The sequence below is a fragment of the Zingiber officinale genome, chromosome 4B, assembly GCF_018446385.1.
Source record: "Zingiber officinale cultivar Zhangliang chromosome 4B, Zo_v1.1, whole genome shotgun sequence".
NCBI lineage: Eukaryota > Viridiplantae > Streptophyta > Magnoliopsida > Zingiberales > Zingiberaceae > Zingiber > Zingiber officinale.
The window spans coordinates 56,403,828-56,424,039 of record NC_055993.1 but is presented as its reverse complement, the minus strand read 5'-3'; the positions used below and the strand labels follow the sequence as shown (position 1 = coordinate 56,424,039).

The following is a 20,212-nucleotide window of genomic DNA, read 5'->3' as shown; positions in this document are numbered from 1 at the left end:
TCTACTATGAGAATGGTGAAAAATAGATTGCGTAATCAAATGAGTGATAATTGAATGAATGATAATTTTATTATCTATATGAAGAAAAAATATATTGCTATCAGTCGATAATGAAACTATTGTACAAAGATTTTAAAATATGAAGACTCAATGAAATAATTAAAACATAATTATTTTATGATGTTTTATAATTATAATATTTTATTTTTTTTACATTATTAATTAGTTGATATTATTGTCTATACTGAATGAATATTCTAGCTGCTAATGTTCATTTTAGTTTTATCTCTTTAAAACTCCAATTGACATAATAAAATGAATACGCTTAACGCATTAATATTAAAGACATACTTAATTTAAAATATATTATTAGATAATTAAATATAATTAGTATTAGTATTTCCAATAAGTTCAATTGCCCTAGTTTAGAGGAACTGAAGTTAGCCTTATTTTGATTACTCGGCTTTGACCCATTTGGAATAGAGGGGTTAATATCAATCTGACTCCACCACCGGGATCCAGTGGCTCAACGAACAGGCCCTACGAGTCTACAATTTAATTTTCTGATCGGATAAAATCGTCGATAAAGTCAGAGTGCCACGTGGATAAAGTCAGATGTAAAAAAAACAAAAAAAATCAAGGATAATGTGGAAGAATGGAAGAAGAAGAAGACGGCGGAGGAGGAACGGGCGCAGAACTCTTGATGGAAGCGTAGGTCGGATCGGTACATTACCTCCTTCCTTACTTGACGATTTTGCCCCATCTTCTTGGACGCCCTGATGGTTTCTTTTGGCGCAGGTGCACTTCTTTAAATTATATATAACTTTCCTTGATGATCTATTGGTTTCGAAACCGAAGAGATTCTTGTACATAAGAATTGAAATGAGCCTATTTCCCTTGGTTTTAGTTAATCGAGTTTTTAGCCCCTGTCGGTCTTCTTCTTTCAATTGGCCAAATTTGTTCTCTAATAGGAGGAGATTGGATTTCCAAGTAGGAAAAATCTCGTCTTTGGTGGAAGGACACTGGAATTTATCTTCTTTTTATCACAAATCCCAATTTCCCTCCTTGCGGAGTTCTCGTAAATCAAGATTATCATCAAAATGTAATAGGATAACACTTGCAAAGGTTGATAGGAGCAAAGAGCGGCATACCCAGTTTGGGATAGAAGGGAAGCCTAGGTCGAGAAGACAGTTCTCTCTTCGGCTTCGCCCGAGGCTGCGGTTACTCTCAGACAGTCTCAAGAGATTTACGGTTCAACAGTTCACAAAAAATGCTAGGATCGCACTGAACAGAAATGCAAAGAAGCTTACATTATCTGTTTGGTTTTCCCTTGTATTGGGTTTGTTTTTTGTGTTCTTGAAGTACACATCTAGACCTGCTTCAGTAGACGTTCCATATTCTGAGTTTGTATCCAATCTTCAGAGTGGAAGTGTGTCTGCTGTACAATTTGAAGAGGATTCTCGGTATATTTACTTCAATAGGAATTCTGATGATCAAACGGTAGCAGAGGGCTTGTCACTAGCTGCTGATGACCTAGACGTCCATGCACAAGGATCTAAAAGCACCTCATCTGTAAGAGAGAGAGGTGGTACTTCTATTCTAAAGTGGCGGTACTCTACGAGAAGGATCAACCATGATGAGAGCTTTCTTCTTGGGTTAATGAGAGAGAAAGGAACTGCATACAGTTCTGCTCCACAATCTGCGCACCAATTATTGAGAAGCCTTGTGATGACATCGATTACTTTGTGGATCCCATTAGCTCCAATGGTGTGGTTGCTCTATCGCCAATTTTACTCGGGCAATAGTCATGCAAAGAAACGACGGCCTAGTAAGCAATCTGTTAGCTTTGATGATGTGGAGGGAGTTGATTCAGCAAAACTAGAACTAATGGAGGTTAGCATTCCCTTTTTCCCAACTCATGCCATGGTGTTATGTGAGGTTTATTGTTGTTTCATAAGTAATATGCATAAGAATTATTGTTTCTCCTAGAATTTCCTTCAGTTTTTCAAAAATCACAAGATATGATATGGAAATTGTTAATTTCCTGTGGATAAGTCCAAAAACAACTAAATTTCTAAATTCTTATGGAGGTTAGCATTCCCTTTTTCCCAACTCATGCTATGATGTTGAGTGAGGTTTGTTGTTTGTTTCATAAGTAATATGCATAAGAATTATTGTTTCCCCTAGAATTTCCTTCAGTTTTTCAAAATCACAAGATATGATATGGAAATTGTTAATTTCCTATGGATAAGTCCAAAAGCAACTGACTTTCTGATTTCTTATGGAGGTTAGCATTCCCTTTTTCCCAACTCATGCTATGATGTTAAGTGAGGTTTATTGTTTGTTTCATAAGTAATATGCATAAGAATTATTGTTCCCCCTAGAATTTCCTTCCGTTTTTCAAAATCACAAGATATGATATGGAAATTGTTAATTTCCTATGGATAAGTTCAAAAACAACTAAATTCTAAATTCTTCTACATGCATTATTATGTTAAAATAGAGTCCTCTATGGACTTGTGGTTTGTAATTACAAGATATGATATTGAAATCATTAATGGCCTATGGATAAGACCAAAACAACTAAATTTTTAAATTCTTCTACTTTTGTTTAGTATGTGAGAATAAAGGCCTCTATAGACTTGTGGTTTGTGTTTACTAAATAGAAAAAAAAAGTCTCTTTCCATTCCGCTCTATCCAACAAGTGTAGTCTAGAGGCTAAGACTCAATTTTGGTGAATGTTTCCTCTATGCCTCAAACATTAATCTCTGGAGCTCCTAGGTACTAAGGTACTATGAGACACATCTAAGATATATTTAGTAGCTGAAGCTATACACTTTACCTACTAGATTTAAGGAAGATGCTAAGGCACATAACCATATAATTGACCAATTTAAAACAACAACAACTAAGCCTTATCCTAGTAGGTGTGGTCGGCTATGTGAATCCTTCTACACGGCTCTATTTCCTAGTATATCATTATTTATACTTAAATAAAATTTATCTTGTTTTATTATTGCTAACCAAGTTTATTTTTGTCTTCCTCTTCCTTATTTGATATGTATATTTGTTGTAGTTTTATATCGTCTAACTAGAGCATTTATTGTCATCTAAGTACATGTCTGTACCATCTTAAATGTGTCTCTCAGTTTTCTCTCAATAGATGCAATTCTGACTTTTTCTCTAATGTTTTCATTCTTATTCTGTCCATCATCATATGTCCATGCATCCACGTTAACATCCCCATTTCTACAACTTTCATCTTTTGCTCATGTACCCGAATCATAGCCCAACATTCAACAACATAGCAGGTCTAACCGTTGTTTTGTAGAACTTCCTAAGTTTTAGATGTACTTTACTTAAAACATCTGACGCTCTCCTCCATTTTAATCATCCTACTTATATTCTATATAAAGCATCTCTCTCGATCCTTTATCATTTTGTAAAAATGATCCTAAATACTAAAAGTTCTCAGTTCGAGATAACTCGTCATCTCCTATCTTAACAATTGTCTCATTACGTCTAATATTGTTAAACTTAAATTCCAAATATTTGATCTTTACAGACTAAGCCTAAAACCTTTCACTTCTAGTATCTCCTACCAAGGTTCTAGTTTAGCATTTACTCCTTCATGTGTCTCATCTACCAAAACAATATCATTTGCAAACAATATACGTGTCTTGAATGTGTCCAATGAGTTCGTTTATGATTAGTATAAAGAGATAGGGACTTAGAGTTCAATAACTCTATCTTTATTTGAAATGCTTCAGTTAATCCGCCTGAAGTCTTCACTCTAGTCGTTACATCCTTACATATATCATTAATTAGTTTAATATATGTTACATGTTTAAAGTGTTAGCCGTGCTGAAAGGACCCTTAACCTACCACACATACCGGGGACCCATAACAACAGTTTGTAACTTGTACCAGCTAACTTGAAGACCAACGTTCAATCAATTAATAAACCTCTCAAACATTGCTGTAAAGGATCCATAGTAGACAATCTCATCATGCATGAACCACCATAACCAACACAAACCATAGCTACACGATCTAAAGAGTTTAAGCAAAGGAACAAGGAAGATAGAGACACCAACACATCTCCTCATACATGTAAAAAACGGACTCCACATAAAACAAGTGTTCACAGCATTCCTAAAGGTTCCTGAACAGGGTGTCGAGGTACCATCCCGCCTCCTCGTCTACTCTGTGTGCATGCCCTCTATAATATCCTGGGAGATGTCTCCCTCACCTACAAGATATACATCATGAGTCTATAGACCCAGCAAGAACATCCCAATATGAAAAGTATGACATTCATAATGAGGTAGGGATAGTAGCTAGAAAGCATAGAACATAAACTTACACTTGAGGTAAAGGAAAAAACACAAACAAAGCCTACTAATTTAGTAAGGGTGAACATATCACACGTGGTAACTACCATTTGAGCCATTCATTTGGTTCATGATCATGAACTTTATAGGTATAGTCTAGGTTATTCTACAGTCATATGACCGAAGCCTCCATTCAGTGCATCATCGTTTCCATTTGGAAGGGCTCTCCCCGGAGCTTATCCCAGGGCACCCAACCCGTACTGTCACAGAGTCACTACATGTGGCATGCACACCTCACTATCCTTACATCAATAGCACATTCCATTCATTCTATAAACATACAAACTTGGAAAGAAACTGCAGAAACATGCATTTACAAAAGGAAGCAAAAGTTGATTTTAGGACCTAAAACATACATGCATACGATTATGTAATCAACGCCTAATTATCCTTCACAAGAGCACGGGAACATCACAAAACCAATCCTCTATCTTGCTATTTGTCTAAAAGAAAAGAAGTCTGAAATCATCACAAGACGCAGAAGCCACATTGAATTCACATTACAATCTACTAGATCTATCCACAAAATTGTACCTACTCGAAAGAGAACCAAGGTCACCATCGAATCAAACTCTGATCAATCCACACTATCCTGGAATTCCAAAACCCATGGAGAACTCAAAATCACCATGGAAACGCAATAAAGTCTACCAAACAATCCCGACAATTCACAACTATACGAAAAACAGAACAACATCGTATTGAATTCGAACTAAATCCACAGTTATTCGGAGAACAGAACAATCTCAAAAGGAAGTCCACACCATCCAAATCTGTCTGGCATTTCAGGAGCATCAGAAAGATGCAAGAGCATAATCACAGCGTAAACCATCAACAATCTGTCCCAAAACTATTGGCAGCGCTAGGAAAGAGCAAATCACCATCGCAACCAGCCGAATCAACTAAGAGCTTGATCCCTCAACCTAAATCGTCTAGAAGAAACCGACAAAGCCGAAAGTACCATCGCAAATGCCAAATCCATTGCAGAAATATGGAGAAAAACACGCGATGAAGCAAAACATCACCGGAACATTGAAATTGCAACCCGTTCAACCCTTCGGCCATCCTAGACAAGAAATCCGACTCCTTCTAGGCATCTATCCCTTACCTCGCTAAATTCATACCAGCATAAAGAGGTGTACTTGCCTTTCTCTTCTTCGTGGCCGGAGGTGGTACTGATCGAGCGGCCGACGCTAGGCAGAGGGATCGGCTGTGTGGTGCGAAGCTTGGCCGAAGCTCAGGACGCAGTAGAGTGCTCCGTCAATTTGGCGGAGGTGGTGAGAAGAGAGGACACGGCGATTTTGGGGGAACAGTGAGTGAGGAGTGTTGGTAGAGGCTTTTATACCTAGGTCAATTAATTTCTAACTTAGGGTAATTATATCTATCAACTCTCAGCTTAATTGAGTATTAGAATAGGGTTCTATCCGGCTTAGTAGTTTTATCCCCTTAAAATATATCGTACAAATTTGCTTTAAACCCCAAAAAATTTCTAAAAAAAATCCTAGAAAATTCTATAAGTTAATTCCTTAATTATCGCTCGTGAGACCTTACAATTCTTCCCTCATTATAAAAATTTCGTCCTCGAAATTTAACTTACCGAATAGTTTGGGGTAGCGGTTGTGTATATTCAATCCAGTCTCCCAGGTAACTTCGTCCATAAGCTGATTTCCCCATAGAACCTTCACCATTTTGATCACCTTATTCCTCAGCTTCCGCACTTGGCGATCAAGGATTTGTTTTGGCTCTTCCTTATAGGACAGGTCCGGCATCCACTGTACGGATTCATGACCATGAGAAGGGTTAGAAAGGTACTTCTTAAGCATGGATATGTGGAATACGTTATGAACTCCTGATAGGTTCGGTGGTAAGGCAACTCGGTGTGCTCGAGTTCCAACCCGGTCCAAAATCTCAAAAGGTCCAATATACCTTGGACTGAGCTCCCCCTTCTTTCCAAACCCCAATACTCCCTTGATCAGTGACACCTTGAGAAATACAAGGCCCCCTACTACAAACTCCAAATCTCTTCGTCGTTGATCGACATAACTCTTTTGGCGACTTTGTGCTGATTGCATCTTGTCTCAAATCTTAGCCACCAAATTCACTGCGTGAGTCACAATGTCCGGGCCCAAAACTGCCCTCTCTCTTACCTCATCCTAATGCAATGGTGTCCTGCACTTTCTTTCATACAACGTTTCATACGAAGTCATACCTATAGTGGTTTCATAACTGTTATCGTAAGTAAACTCTACTAGAAGCAAGCTTGACTCCCAGCTTCTTTTAAAATCCATCATATAGGCTCGCAAAATATCCTCCAGAATCTGAATCACCCATTCGGATTGCCCGCCAGTCTATAGGTGGAAAGCGGTACTAAAAGTAAGCTTCGTACCTAACCCACGATGTAAACTCTCCCAAAACCCGGAAGTAAATTTTGGATCTCTATATAGCACGATCTGAGCTGGAATTCCATATAACTGTACTATCTCCCGTATGTATATTTCTGCATATTGCGTCATGGTGAAGGTGCAGAAAGTGCGCCGACTTCGTCACCCGATCCACAATAACCCATACAGCATTCAATCCCTTAGGTATGGTTTCTAACCCCACCACAAAATCCATAGCAACATCTTCCCACTTCTAAATGGGAATTGGAAGCAGTTCCAATAGTCCCGCTAGCCTCTGGTGTTCGACCTTCACCTGTTGACAAGTAACGCACTCGTGAACCACTTTGATTATGTCTCTCTTCATGCCTGACCACCAGTACAATAGCTGCATATCCTTGTACATCTTCATGCTTCCGGGGTGAACAGTGTACAGCGTGGTATATACCTCAATCATGAGGTCCTCTCTAAGTGATCCAACCTTAGGCACCCAAATGCGGCCCTTGTATCGCACAATCCCATAAATCGTCGTGTAGATAGCGTGCCCCTTTGCTTCGTCTCTGCGTTTCCATTCCATTAACTGCGGATCTGATCTAGTAGGTTTGATGTAACGGTCCATGTTGACAAACTAATCTGCTCATTTGGTGCTAACACTTCCAACCTCATCTGTTGAAATTCTGATATCAATTGTAGTTGGGTGGTCAACTGCGATAGCGTCGCGAACTTGCGACTTAGAGTGTTTGCCACCACATTAGCCTTACCTGGTGATAATTAATATTGCAGTCATAGTCCTTCACCAACTACAATCATCGTCTCTGTCTCATATTTAATTCCTTTTGTGTGAAGAAATATTTCAAGCTCTTATGGTCAGTGAAAATCTCACAACATTCCCCATAAAGATAATGTCTCCAAATCTTTAGAGCAAAGACGACTGTCACTAATTCTAGGTTATGTGTGGAATAGTTTTGCTCATGCACCTTCAACTGATGTGAAGCATAGGTAATTGCCTTCACATTTTGCATCAGCACAGCCCCTAAACCATTCTTGTAGGCATCTGTGTTTACTACGAAACGACCTGAATCGCCTGGAATTGCAAGTACCGACGCCGTCATCAATCTTTCTTTCAGCTCCTCGAAACTCTTCTCACACTGGTCTGTCCATTCATACTTTTCCCCCTTCTTGGTCAGCGAAATCAGGGGTAGGGCAATCCGTGAGAAATTTTAGATGAACCTGCGATAGTAATTCGCCAGCCCTAAGAAGCTTCGGATTTCGGTAACATTTCTCGGAGTAGTCCAATTTCGGATTATCTCTACTTTAGCTGGATCCATCTCTATACCCTTCTCCGAGACTATGTGTCCCAGGCATGGAATCTGCCCCAGCCAGAAGTCACATTTGTTGAACTTCGCGTATAAGCATCTATTCTTCAGAGTCTGTAGCACCGCAGTTAGGTGTTGATGGTGTTCTTCACGACTCAAGAGTAAATTAATATGTCATCAAAAGAAGACAATAACAAACTGGTCTAGATACGGCTAGAAGGTCCGATTCATCAAATACATAAAGATTGTTGGGCGTTAGTAAGCCTAAATGGCATAACCAGAAACTCGTAGTGATTGTAACAAGTTCTGAATGTAGTTTTATGGACGTCCTCCTCTTTCACCTTTACTTGGTGGTAACTAGACCTCAAGTCGATTTTTGAGAATACCGTTGCTCCTTGTAGTTGATCGAACAAATCATCAATCCTAGGTAGTGAGTATTTATTCTTGACTGTTACCCGATTCAGCTCCCGGTAGTCTATGCACAGACGCATTGTCCCATCCTTCTTGCGTACAAACAACACCGACGCTCCCCATGGTGACACACTCGGTCGGATGAAACCCTTGTCCAATAGCTCTTGCAGTTGCTCCTTTAATTCTTTCATTTCTGTAGGCGCCAATCGGTACGGTGCTTTAGATACTGGGATGGTTCCGGGTATTAATTCTATCCCAAACTCCACCTCTCTAACGGGAGGCAATCCTGTGATGTCGTCTGGAAAAACTTCTGAAAAGTCCCATACCACCTCCACTTCCTCCAAACTCTGTCTACGATACTCAAAATTAACCATGATATTGACTAGGAATCTGTTACACCCCTTACCCAGCATACGTTGAGCTTTACACACTGTAATGATATGGGGGAGATTCGGTCTTGGGGTTGCATTAAAAACGAAGGATTCTTCATTTGGTAGTTTCAGCCTGACCGCCCGTTGTTTGCAATCAATGATAGCCTCGTGTTGGGTCAACCAATCCAGTCCCAAGATCACATCAAAATCTGCTATTTCCAAGACAATGAATTCTGCATACACCGGACGACTTTACATCATCATCTAACAATTCCTTACCATATTGTTACTGTAGTTTTTCTACATAAGGTAAAGAAACGCTATATCTCATAGTTATTCGATCAGGTGTAATGTCCAGTTTTGCAGTATAGGCCAAATATAAAAGAATGGGTAGTTCCATAATCTATTAATACGTGAGCAGGTAGGTTGGCAACAAAGATTATACCTGTGATGATAGCGGAATCCAAATCCACTTGCTCCTGTGTCATAGCAAATACCCTTCTTTTGACTGGCTACTTGAACTGGGTGCAATCTTTAGCAAAATGCCCTGACTTCTTGCACATGTAATAAATATTTGAACCGACACTGTTCTGCATGAACCTTCTCACATTTGGAACACTGAACTCTGTCGTACACCTTGGAAGTAGTGTCATCCACTGATCGAGATCCTGGTGTCGTTGTTGTGGCTGTGTCTGATTCTACCTTACCTTGAAACTGAGCAGGAACATACTTCTTCCTACTTGACCCTTGCTGTTTCCTCAAGGAAAATTCTACAAAATCGTAGTTAGACCTGCTATGTTATATGGAGTTGAATGTTGGCTATAACTTAGCACATGAGCAAAAGATGAGAGTTACAAAAATGAAGATGTTAAGGTAGATGTGTGGGCATATGAGAATGAACAAAATAAAAAATGAAAACATTAGAGAGAAAGTCGGAATTGCATCTATTGAGAAAAAATTCTGAGAGACACGTTTAAGATGGTACGGGCATGTACTTACATGACCAATAAATGTTCCAGTTAGACGATGTGAAATTATGACAAACACACATATCAAACGAAGAAGAAAAGGATAAAAAAATGACTGGGTTAGCAACAATAAAATAAGATAAAATTTATTTAAGTATAGATGATATAGTAGGAGATAGAGCTCAATAGCTTAAAAGGATCCATATAACCAACCTCACCTAGTGGGATAAAGATTAGTTGTTGTTGTTATTGTAATGTTTTGTAATATTTCATTTAGGTTGTCTAAAACCTTGATTTGATATCTTCATCTAATCTTACTTTAGGTGCATATATGCTAATTACGTATATAGTTTTTTCGACACTACTATTTTGAGAGCTATAATTCTATTCCACTTTCTAACTATTCTTCATCATTTAACGAACCATCTACAACGATACCCGTTCTATTTCTTATTTTACTCTTTCCTGTACCATAATTTAAAAACCCAAGTTATCTATTATCTTTGCATTTTCGCCTACCCATTTTATCACCTATACACAAAATACTAATTTCTTCTTCTAATCATTGTATCTACTACTTCCATTGCTTTATCAGTGAGGGTTCCTATATTCCATGTTTTTAATTTAGTTTTCCTATAATATTCGTTCTTATCGATGTGAGACATCTTGCCTATTTAATACTACACCTAAGTTCTAGGGAGATGTAGCGGTCTTTGCCAATATATTACAATCTGACCTTGCAGTGCGAATTCTTGCATATTTAACACTACACCCAAGTTTTGGAGATGTAGTTGTCCTTACCGAGAAGTTATAGTCGGATCCTGCAACGTGTTCCTTCCGGGAAACAATCTAGCATTAGACAACAGTTTAATAGATCTATTCATTGAACATTTGCATTAATTTAATACTGGTTGACAACCTAACACAACTCTTTTCTTTTATTTGAATTTGGGACCGGTCATAACAAAGTAATTCGTCATGAGCGGAGTTTTAAAACATAATTAGAGCTAGCAAAATTCAGCAAGGCTTATTTATTTGACATGATATGCAAGTTGGCAGGTTTGATTTTCACATATTCTTTGTACAAGATATAAACGAGTAAACTCTTCCATAACTCGGAAATCATCAATTTCTTTTTAAGTTATGATATATAATTGTTAGTCATGATAAATTATTAATTTAATAATAAAAATGATTCATGTAATTTAGTAATTTATGATAATTAGTCAATATGAAGGGGAGTCTTGACACAACCATAAAGTTATCATGTGATCTAGAGGTCACGGATTCGAGTTTCAGAAATAGCATCTTATAAAGTATGGTAAGGCTGCGTATAATAGATCCTTTCCTGAGATCTCATATTGGAGTTTCATGTACCGAGATGTCCTTTTGATGATAATTAATCAATATAATAAAAATTATTAAATTAATTTGAATATTATCTAAAGTTCAATAGAATGGAATAAAATTCATGTAGCTAGTCCTAAGTATTCCTAAGTATTTGGGACAATCGTGGCTTCATATTTCCAAAGTCAACCCAAATAGTTGGTATAGACATGATATTACAATAGCCAATCCCAAATAGTTGGGACAATCATGGTTTGATGTTACAATGATGTTGGTTCATGATGAATATATTTTGTTAGATATTTGTTTGAATTCATTTTAGGTTGTGTTAATGGGGTCTTTATGGTGGCCGAGTCAGGTTTTGTTACACAAATGTGTTGCTTGATTTTGGCGGGTCATGTTGGCAACATAATTTCGGTGTCATGTTACAATATCTGACACGCTCTTCTTGGGCCCCACAACCTCTTATTTTCTATTATTTCCTATTTATTGTCTTTATGAAATTCCTACTTGTTTGACTGATGAACAACACTTTTTCAAGTGGAAAATAAGTGATTGGAAATATCTTGAATGCACACACATTAGATGACAGAGTTAGTAAAAATTGATAATTCTTTACATATACAACAAGATTTTATGTAATTGATTACTGTCTTAAACTTTTCATGGTATGTTCCGAACTAATTTACGATTGAACAATCTTTTGTTCAGTCGTCTTTATGAACTAGTTGTATCTATAAGAAAAAAAAAAAAAAAAAGGTAGCCCGGTGCACGAAACTCCCGCCATGCAGGGTCCCGGGGAAGGATCCATTGTACGCGGCCTTACCCTGCTTTTTGCAAGATGTTGTTTCCAGGATTCGAACCCGTGACCTTTTTGGTCACATGGCAACAACTTTATCGTTGCGCCAAGGCTCCCCTTCTACTTGTATCTATAAGATTCTCAACAATATGATTATCATTGATTTTGATGTTTATTGTATGCCAACACGATGCCATTGTCAAGCTTGCACAAACCTTGGTTCTAAGTTCAAGTATTTGTCATTATAAAATATAAGTTCATAGTGTTTGTGTGCATATATTTTGGTCGACACTTAGGCTTTTTTTCTACGTTCTGCATTCATCACTCTTTCATATTTCAAAAGAAGTTAGATTTAGAATGATTAAGTAATCTATTGGTATTGTATGTGTCATGTCTAGGAGGTGTACTTGTCCGACAAAACGGACGGTACTCCTTTGACAATGTTTGATACAACATGATATAAGTCCACATATCAAGAATAAAGATACAGTGGAAGATATAAGACAACCAACTATACAATAGAGGGACTTACTCAATTCACTCAAAAACATGGAAAACATAAGATGATGGCACGGCTTAACACATAACAAATACCAAATAGAATAGAAGAGTACCACAAGGTTAAAATTCATAACCAAGGCAATTATTGTTGGACGTTGCATCAGTTGCAACGTTAGGAAGATAGAAGGGGTGCAGTGCCATCAAAGCATCGGTTTATAACCGATGCTTGCTTCCTATATAAATTGGCGTTCAAGAACAATTAAAAGGGACGGTGATTAGTGTGTGCGTAGTGGAGCGACGGTGGGCAAAGGGAACATCTGTTGAGAGGGATTTGGCTCGTGAAACTTGAAGAGCTTTCCGATCCGTGATCGCTCTTCCTACAACAAGCAAGAAGAACTTATCGAGATTTGATTCGTTGTCTTTAAGATCGTCTCGGGAGATCACTATAAGTGTTTACTGTTGCTTACAGATTTGTTACGTGTTTCATGCTGTTAAAACTAATATTGGTATCAGAGCGATTAGTTCTAAGTGCATGAAAAATCCTTGAAATTCCCTTTGTTTTTTTCTTTTGCCCACGATTTTGTTGAAGAAATCGTAATCTGCCGCCGCTGAACGCAATCGCGATCTGCGATTGACGTTGGCAGGCAACTGGCTTCCGTGGCCAGCAAAGTATTTTTCCTCATGTTTGAATCTATTACTCAATCGATTCATTCATTTGAATCGATTGAAAAGAAAATTTGAATTGATTAATTTAACGGTAGTGATTTATGTGCGTAATCGATTCATCTATCGATTAAAATGAAGAAAATAGTATTTGTTACTGTTCCTGTGTCCAAATCAGATAAAGTAAAAAAAAAGGAAAAACGAAATGAAACGTTCTCAAGTTAATTAAAAAAAATCAAACAGTGTTTTGATGAAAACGTTTGATGAAATTTAAGTAAATGTATTTATTAATTAATTCTATGTATGTAGAAATAATTTGTTTATTAATAAATATATGCTTAATTAATTTATGGTTCAATTAATTGAAAATTGAACTGTACTAATTTGGTCCAATTAAAATCAGGTTTGGTTCAAACTATTGGTTAATTTAATCAGACCAGTTTGATTCAATAATACCTAGATCTGGTTCAAATCATTTGTTAGTATAACTAGATCAGTTTATTATTGAATTAATTGGGATGATTTTGATTACATAAATTGGACTGATCAAATATGACCAGATTATTTTTATTGTGTCAGATTTGATCAAAAAAATTAAAGTTGTTCTAATGGGTTAATTTAATGAGTATTGGATTAATCAAACAGACCTAAGTTTGATCAATAAGTTTGAGATTGACTTAAATGAGTTTAAACAATAACAGAACATAGGTCAGAAATCTCTATCCAAATTATATTAGTTCTAATAAGGACAATGGACTAAGCTTCAGATCTGAATTCCTGATCGACCGATCTAATGGGTCAGTCGACTTAAACTCCTGAAAATCAAGAAGATTTGTTTTTCTTGATTTATAATGATAGCTCTATGTCTGTATAAATTGAATTAAATTAGTTTTGTACTGGTTAGTCGGTTTTGTACTGATTTATTTAAATTCAATTTTTCATATGGCATGGACGATTACCACATTGACTTGTCGCGAAGTGCGGCGAAACCAGCTCAAGGAGGAGATTCAAGAGATAGAGTATAACTCTGCTTATGGAATCAACGAACATGTTAGACAACTTGATAGACTATTTTGGAAACTTAGCAAGAAGAGTTTTCAATCCTGGACAGTTATAGGATCTGGGCTTTGATGTGTTCATTGTCAGAGTATCCTAAGGTGATAGCAGACTATGTATAGGGACGTTATGAAGGACGCGTCACATATTCAAAACTGTGTGAGGAACTACTTCACCATATGGGTGAAGAAGATCTTGAAGAGTCTGAAGAGGACTAGGAAATGCTCGAGGAAGATCCAGAAATGAGTCCGATGATGAATCCTAAAGCAGCAGTCCCATCTGAGATTATCCTAAATGAGTCCAGGATGATAGGGATAATGTTGGCCGCACTGTACTAGTATTTGTCCTAGTGGCAGTGGTATTGGCCTATCTAGTTTACTAGTGTTCTGTTTATTGTTATTATGTATCAAAAGTATTAGTCTATTTAGTTTTTGAGTCATGTAATAATTTCTGTCGTTATGTACGAATAGAGTTATGTTATGAAAAGTTATGTCATGTGTTAACAAACTAGAAAATAATTAGTTCATTTCATGATTCGTTCATGTTCAATTATATGATTAGTTTATATATATATGATTCGTCCATATTAAATGATTTGTTCATTAGATGGGATGTGTGTAATATAATTGATCAATGCTGATTAGATTGGCACATACAAATGATGAGTGGAAACATAGTTATCACTTGATTTTGTAAATCAATTCTAATTTATAGCGAGCCAATAATTAATTGCATGCATATGAATTACACTGAAATAATAAATAATGTGTTTATTTATGTAGATTATGGCAACTAAAAACATTATAGCTGAACTCAATAAAGGAGAAAAATTATATGGGGATATCTACAAAATATGACACCTCAAAAGGTCTAGTGGTTGTAAATCAATTCATGGACGAACTGCTGATGGTTCTACAGTACAGACGTGACCTTGATGCCTATAAGGTATGGAAAAGGAAGGACTTCATTGCTAAGGGAATATATCAGTTCAATGATTGATGACCTGGTATTTGAGTATGAGCCATTACCATCGGCTCATGCTGTCTAGGCAACCCTTAGAAAGAAGTGGAGTAAGTCTGAGTAAGCTCCGTCAGCTAACAATCAAGTTTGATTAAAAAACGTTCGAATGTTACTATGGTCCAACATCTCAGGAGATGGGTAACATGATTCGAGAGCTTAAGACATTGGTCATGCTTTGGCTGATGAACAACAGGTTCAGGCAGTTATATGTTCCCTTCCTGATTCTTAGGAAACGATGAAACAGAATCTAACACACAGTGAGAGTATCAAAACTTTCACTGATGTCTCACGTCATGTAGAACTTAAGGCGGAGAGGATTGAATCCGCAAGGATTTCTGGTCAAGCTTTTATAGTTGAAGGTTCTGGTTCCAAGAATAAGAAAAGATGGCTTAAGAAAGGAAGGGTAAAAGAAAAGGAGACTAGTGTTGTTGCTGCTAAAAATCAAATCAAGAAGAAAGGAAAGAAATATGGATAAAAACCTAAAAGTAAGCTGACTTGCTTCATCTGTGGCATGAAGGGTCATTTTGCTCGGGATTGTACCGAGCCTAAAAAGGTAGATCCATCTTTAACTTTTTTCCATGAGCATTTTATTGCAAGTACAGTGTTGTTAGCTGATTCTTATCCTTTGTGGATTGTAGATTTAGGAGCATCGAACCATGTAGTTTGTGATCGAGCTATATATGTGGAGTACCGTCGGGTACTAGCTAACAACAAATGGATATATGTAGGAAACAATGCAAGAATTGAAGTCAAAGGAATTGGCACTTGCAAACTCAACTTACGTGGTGGTCGTACCTTGTTTCTACATGATGTCCTGTATGCTAGACTAGGACATATAAGACAAAAATGAATGAATAGATTAGCTAAGGAGGATCTTTTAGGCACTCATGCTAAGATTAACTTGTCTATATGTGAGAATTGTCTTGCTGGAAAGACAACTAGGAAACCATTTGGTAAGACTATTAGGGCTGAATCATCATTGCAATTAATTCATTCGGATATTTGTGGTTCAATGAATGTGAGGCTAGAAATGAGAGTTCTTATTTCATTACATTTATTGATGACTTCACACGTTTTGGTCATATGTATTTAATTTCTCTCAAATCTGAAGCATTAGATTACTTCATTCATTATTTGAACGAAGTTGAGAATCAATTGGAACGTAAGGGTAAAACCTTGCGCACTGACCATGGAGGTGAATATTTGTCTAATCAGTTCAAGACAATGTGTAATGAAAAAGAGATTATTAGATAGCTAAGTATCCCTGGAACTCCACATCAAAATGGAGTTGCTGAAAGAAGAAATAAAACTCTTCTTAAAATGATTAGGTCTATGATGGGGCAGGCTAATTTGTCAATCTCCTATTGGGGAGATGCATTATTAGTTGCGGTTTATATACTTAACAAAGTGCCTTCAAAGTCAGTTTCATCTACCCCACATGAACGTTGGACAGGCAAGAAGCCAGATTTGAGTAATCTGAGACTTTGGGGCTCAGCTACCTACGTTCATGATAAGACTTACGAATATGAAAATTTAGGACTTAGAGGTAAGAAGTGTATCTTTATAAGGTATTCTGAGACTTCTAAGGGTTATATCTTCATTAGTGAGCGACAAGATAGAACCATCTCTGAAATAGAGTTAAGCGATACTTTTTTCTTGGAACTAAGTTCCCGACACGAGATGAAGTTGTTAAGACAATTCTTCTATATAAGATAAAGGAGGAGGATAATGTTCCTTTATCAACAAATTAGGAGATGCCTAAATCTAGTCAACCTAGTGGGAGTAATTTGTCATTGATGAGTCAGTTTCTTAACAGTTTAACCTACAAAGAAGTAGTCGTCAGATTATTCTTCGAAGAAGGTTTGACAGAATGAGGCATTGATGATTCTCCTAGTTGACGATGAGGAACCTCGAACAGTTGAGGAGGCTTTGAGAAGCTTAATAAGAGAAAAATGGAAGATTGCAATGGATGAGGAGATGGAGTCAATGAGAAAGAATAAAGTTTGGGATTTAGTCGATTTTCCTCCGAGCCAAAGGGCTATTGGGAATAAGTGGATTCTCAAAGTAAAGAAGAAAGCAGATGGATCGATTAATAGATACAAAGCTCGATTAGTTGCAAAAGGATATACCCAAATGGAGGGTATTGATTTTGAAGGAACATTCTCTCCGGTTGTGAAGTTTGTGTCAATACGTGTCATTTTAGTTATAGTAGCACAATTTGACATGGAATTATATCAGATGGATGTAAAAATAGCTTTCCTTTTCCTTAATGGTAATCTTGACGAAGAAATCTATATGGTACAATCAGAAGGTTACGTTGCTGAAGGCCAAGAGAAAAGAGTATATAGACTTGGGAAGTCTATATATGGGTTAAAGCAAGCGTCAAGACAATGGAACATAAGATTTAATGAAGTCATTTTGTCTTATGGTTTTGAAATGATAGGATCATTGTGTTTACCTAAGAAAGGAAAAAGGAAAATTTATCATGTTATCATTATATGTTGATGATATGCTAATAGCTGGAAGTGACAAAGTGTGTGATAGAAGTCAAATTCTGACTTTCATCACAATTTGACATAATAGATATGGGAGAAGCAGAGTACATCTTAGGAGTGAAGATCATTAGAGATCAATCAAAAAGGCTTTTGGATTTGTCTCAAGAAGCTTATATTACTAAGATGCTATAACATTTCAATATGTCAGATTGCAACATTGAACAGACGCCTAGAGATACTATTTTGAGCAAAAGTATGTATCTCAAGAGTCCTAAGGAAATAGCCGAAATGAAGAAAAAACTATATGCTTGTGCTATTGGTAGTTTAATGTACACTATATTGTGTACTCGTCCTGATATAAGCTATACTGTTGGCTTAGTTAGTCGTTTCCAGTTAAACCCAGGATCGAGACACTGGAAAGCGGTGAAGAGGATATTCAGATATCTCAAAGGAATAACAGATTATTGCCTCTGTTTCCAAGGATTAGATATAAACATGAGTGGCTACACAAATGTAGATTGGGCAGGGGATTTTAATAACAGAAAATCCACATCTGGCTATACCTTCTTGCTGAATGGTGGCATCATCTCATGGAACAGCAAGAAGCAGGATTGTGTAGCCTTGTCAATAATGGAAGCTAAGTATGTGACTTGTACAGCGGTTGTGCAAGAGGTTGTCTAGCTAAGAAGGTTTCTAAAACATCTAAAAATTGCGAAGTACAGTCAAGCTACAATAGCTTTTTCCAAGGATCCTAAATATCATAGCAAAGGCAAGCATATAGAAATTAAGTATAATTTGGTAAGGGATATTGTTGACAAGAAAAAGATAATTCTTGAATACATCCCTATACGAAATATGCTTGCTAATTCTTTTACTAAGCGATTGACTAAAGAGTCATTTCATGGACATATGAAGTCTTTGGGACTTCGAAAAATGTAACTTATTGTAAAGACATTTTGATAAATGAGAAATGTCATGATCTATTCAGTATATATGTCTTTGTTACATTTGAATAAAAGTCTCGATAAGCATGTTGACAGATTGAAATTAGTCCACTCACATGGATAATCATATCTATTTGTTAAGTATAAATAGAAGTAAGACTGTTACTTATAGGACAGCTTATGTGGCTGTGAACAGGGACATACCCATAAGTTAAGGTCGCCTTGATAATTGTGTCAAGATGAAATCATTTATATAATGATTGGAGTAAATGCACTCACTATTTACTAAATCTACTCAAGGTCAAATTGAAATTCATATGTTGAATTCAGGATTAGATATTAGGTATATCTAGATCGAAATCTGTACGATATTAAATTTTGGGAAAATCATGCGCTCTTTTTAGTAAACATCGTAGCATGTGATTCATGCCACATGTGCTATGGCGACAAGAAGGGCAATAGGAGAATGGATCCCTGCTTCTCTACTATGTGAGACATTTGAGATTATAAGTTAATCTCAATATTACCCTAAGTGACTATTTAGCTATATATTTGAAGTTCTGATCAGTATCTGCTACTTTAGCATGTTTCCTATTGGCTATGGGTGATTCGGTCTATGGAGCATAACTAGAAAAGTGACTGATTAAAATGAATAGATGCTAGCTAAAAAGGAAGATTAAGATTGATTTACATCTGTGACATTTATTCACTTGTACCAGTTACATTTTTAGTTTAGTACATAAAATGTAATTGTGAATAATTATATTTATTGAAGATGTTGAACATGCTCTTGACATAATAGTCATTATGAGGGATTAGAGATGTTTATATTGATGTAAATAATTTAATCTAGGATAAAGGCAAGTTTTGATGTTTCTAATTCGTTCTATGGAGCAACTATATAAGGTGTGACAATCGTCTTAACAATGAATGCTCAATGCTTACTGTCGCATGAACTATTTTCCCTAATGTATGGAATGGAGGTTCTTATTTGGACTTTGTGACTAATTAATTTTGCTCTGGTCTTCGTGATTTGATCGTCAAATAGTCTGTGTAACTTAATCGATTTTTGTGATCAATTAATGTTTAACTTTAGCATTGTGACATGATCATCTTGTAGTCTATGTGATTGACATAGTCTATGTGACCAAATAACCTTTTTGGATTGACTTGGACGAGTGGGAGATGTTGGACGTTGCATCAGTTGCAACGTTAGGAAGATGAAGGGGTGCCTTTTCACCTTCATCTTCCCCCATTGAGTGCCATCAAAGCATCGACTTATAACCGATGCTTGCTTCCTATAGAAATTGGCGTCCAAGAACAATCAAAAGGGAGAGGTGTGCGACGGTGATCAGTGTGTGCGCAGTAAAGGGACGGTGGGCAAAGGGAACATCTGTCGTGAGGGGTTTGGCTCGTGAAACTTGAAAAGCTTTCCGATCCGTGATCACTCTTCCTACAACAAGCAAGAAGAACTTATCAAGATTTGACTTGTCATCTTCAAGATCGTCTCATAGATCACTGTAAGTGTTTACTGTTGCTTACAGATTTA

The 20,212-nt window shown here is 36.8% G+C and overlaps 1 protein-coding gene across 10 annotated transcripts in view; it reads left to right on the top strand.

The window, feature by feature from the left end:
• The first annotated feature begins 583 nt into the window (after positions 1-583).
• Positions 584-20,212, top strand: part of LOC121975078 (probable inactive ATP-dependent zinc metalloprotease FTSHI 3, chloroplastic) — a 36,057-nt gene continuing 16,428 nt past the window's right edge. For 2 of the 10 annotated variants that reach the window (XM_042526464.1, XM_042526458.1), the window contains exons 1-2: positions 584-715; positions 799-1,893. In XM_042526464.1, the coding sequence (XP_042382398.1) occupies positions 883-1,893 (1,011 nt within the window). In that variant the 5' untranslated portion in view covers positions 584-715; positions 799-882. Of the gene's footprint in view, positions 1,894-20,212 lie in introns of all 10 variants that reach the window. The other 8 variants (XM_042526459.1, XM_042526457.1, XM_042526466.1 and 5 more) reach the window with 8 other exon arrangements.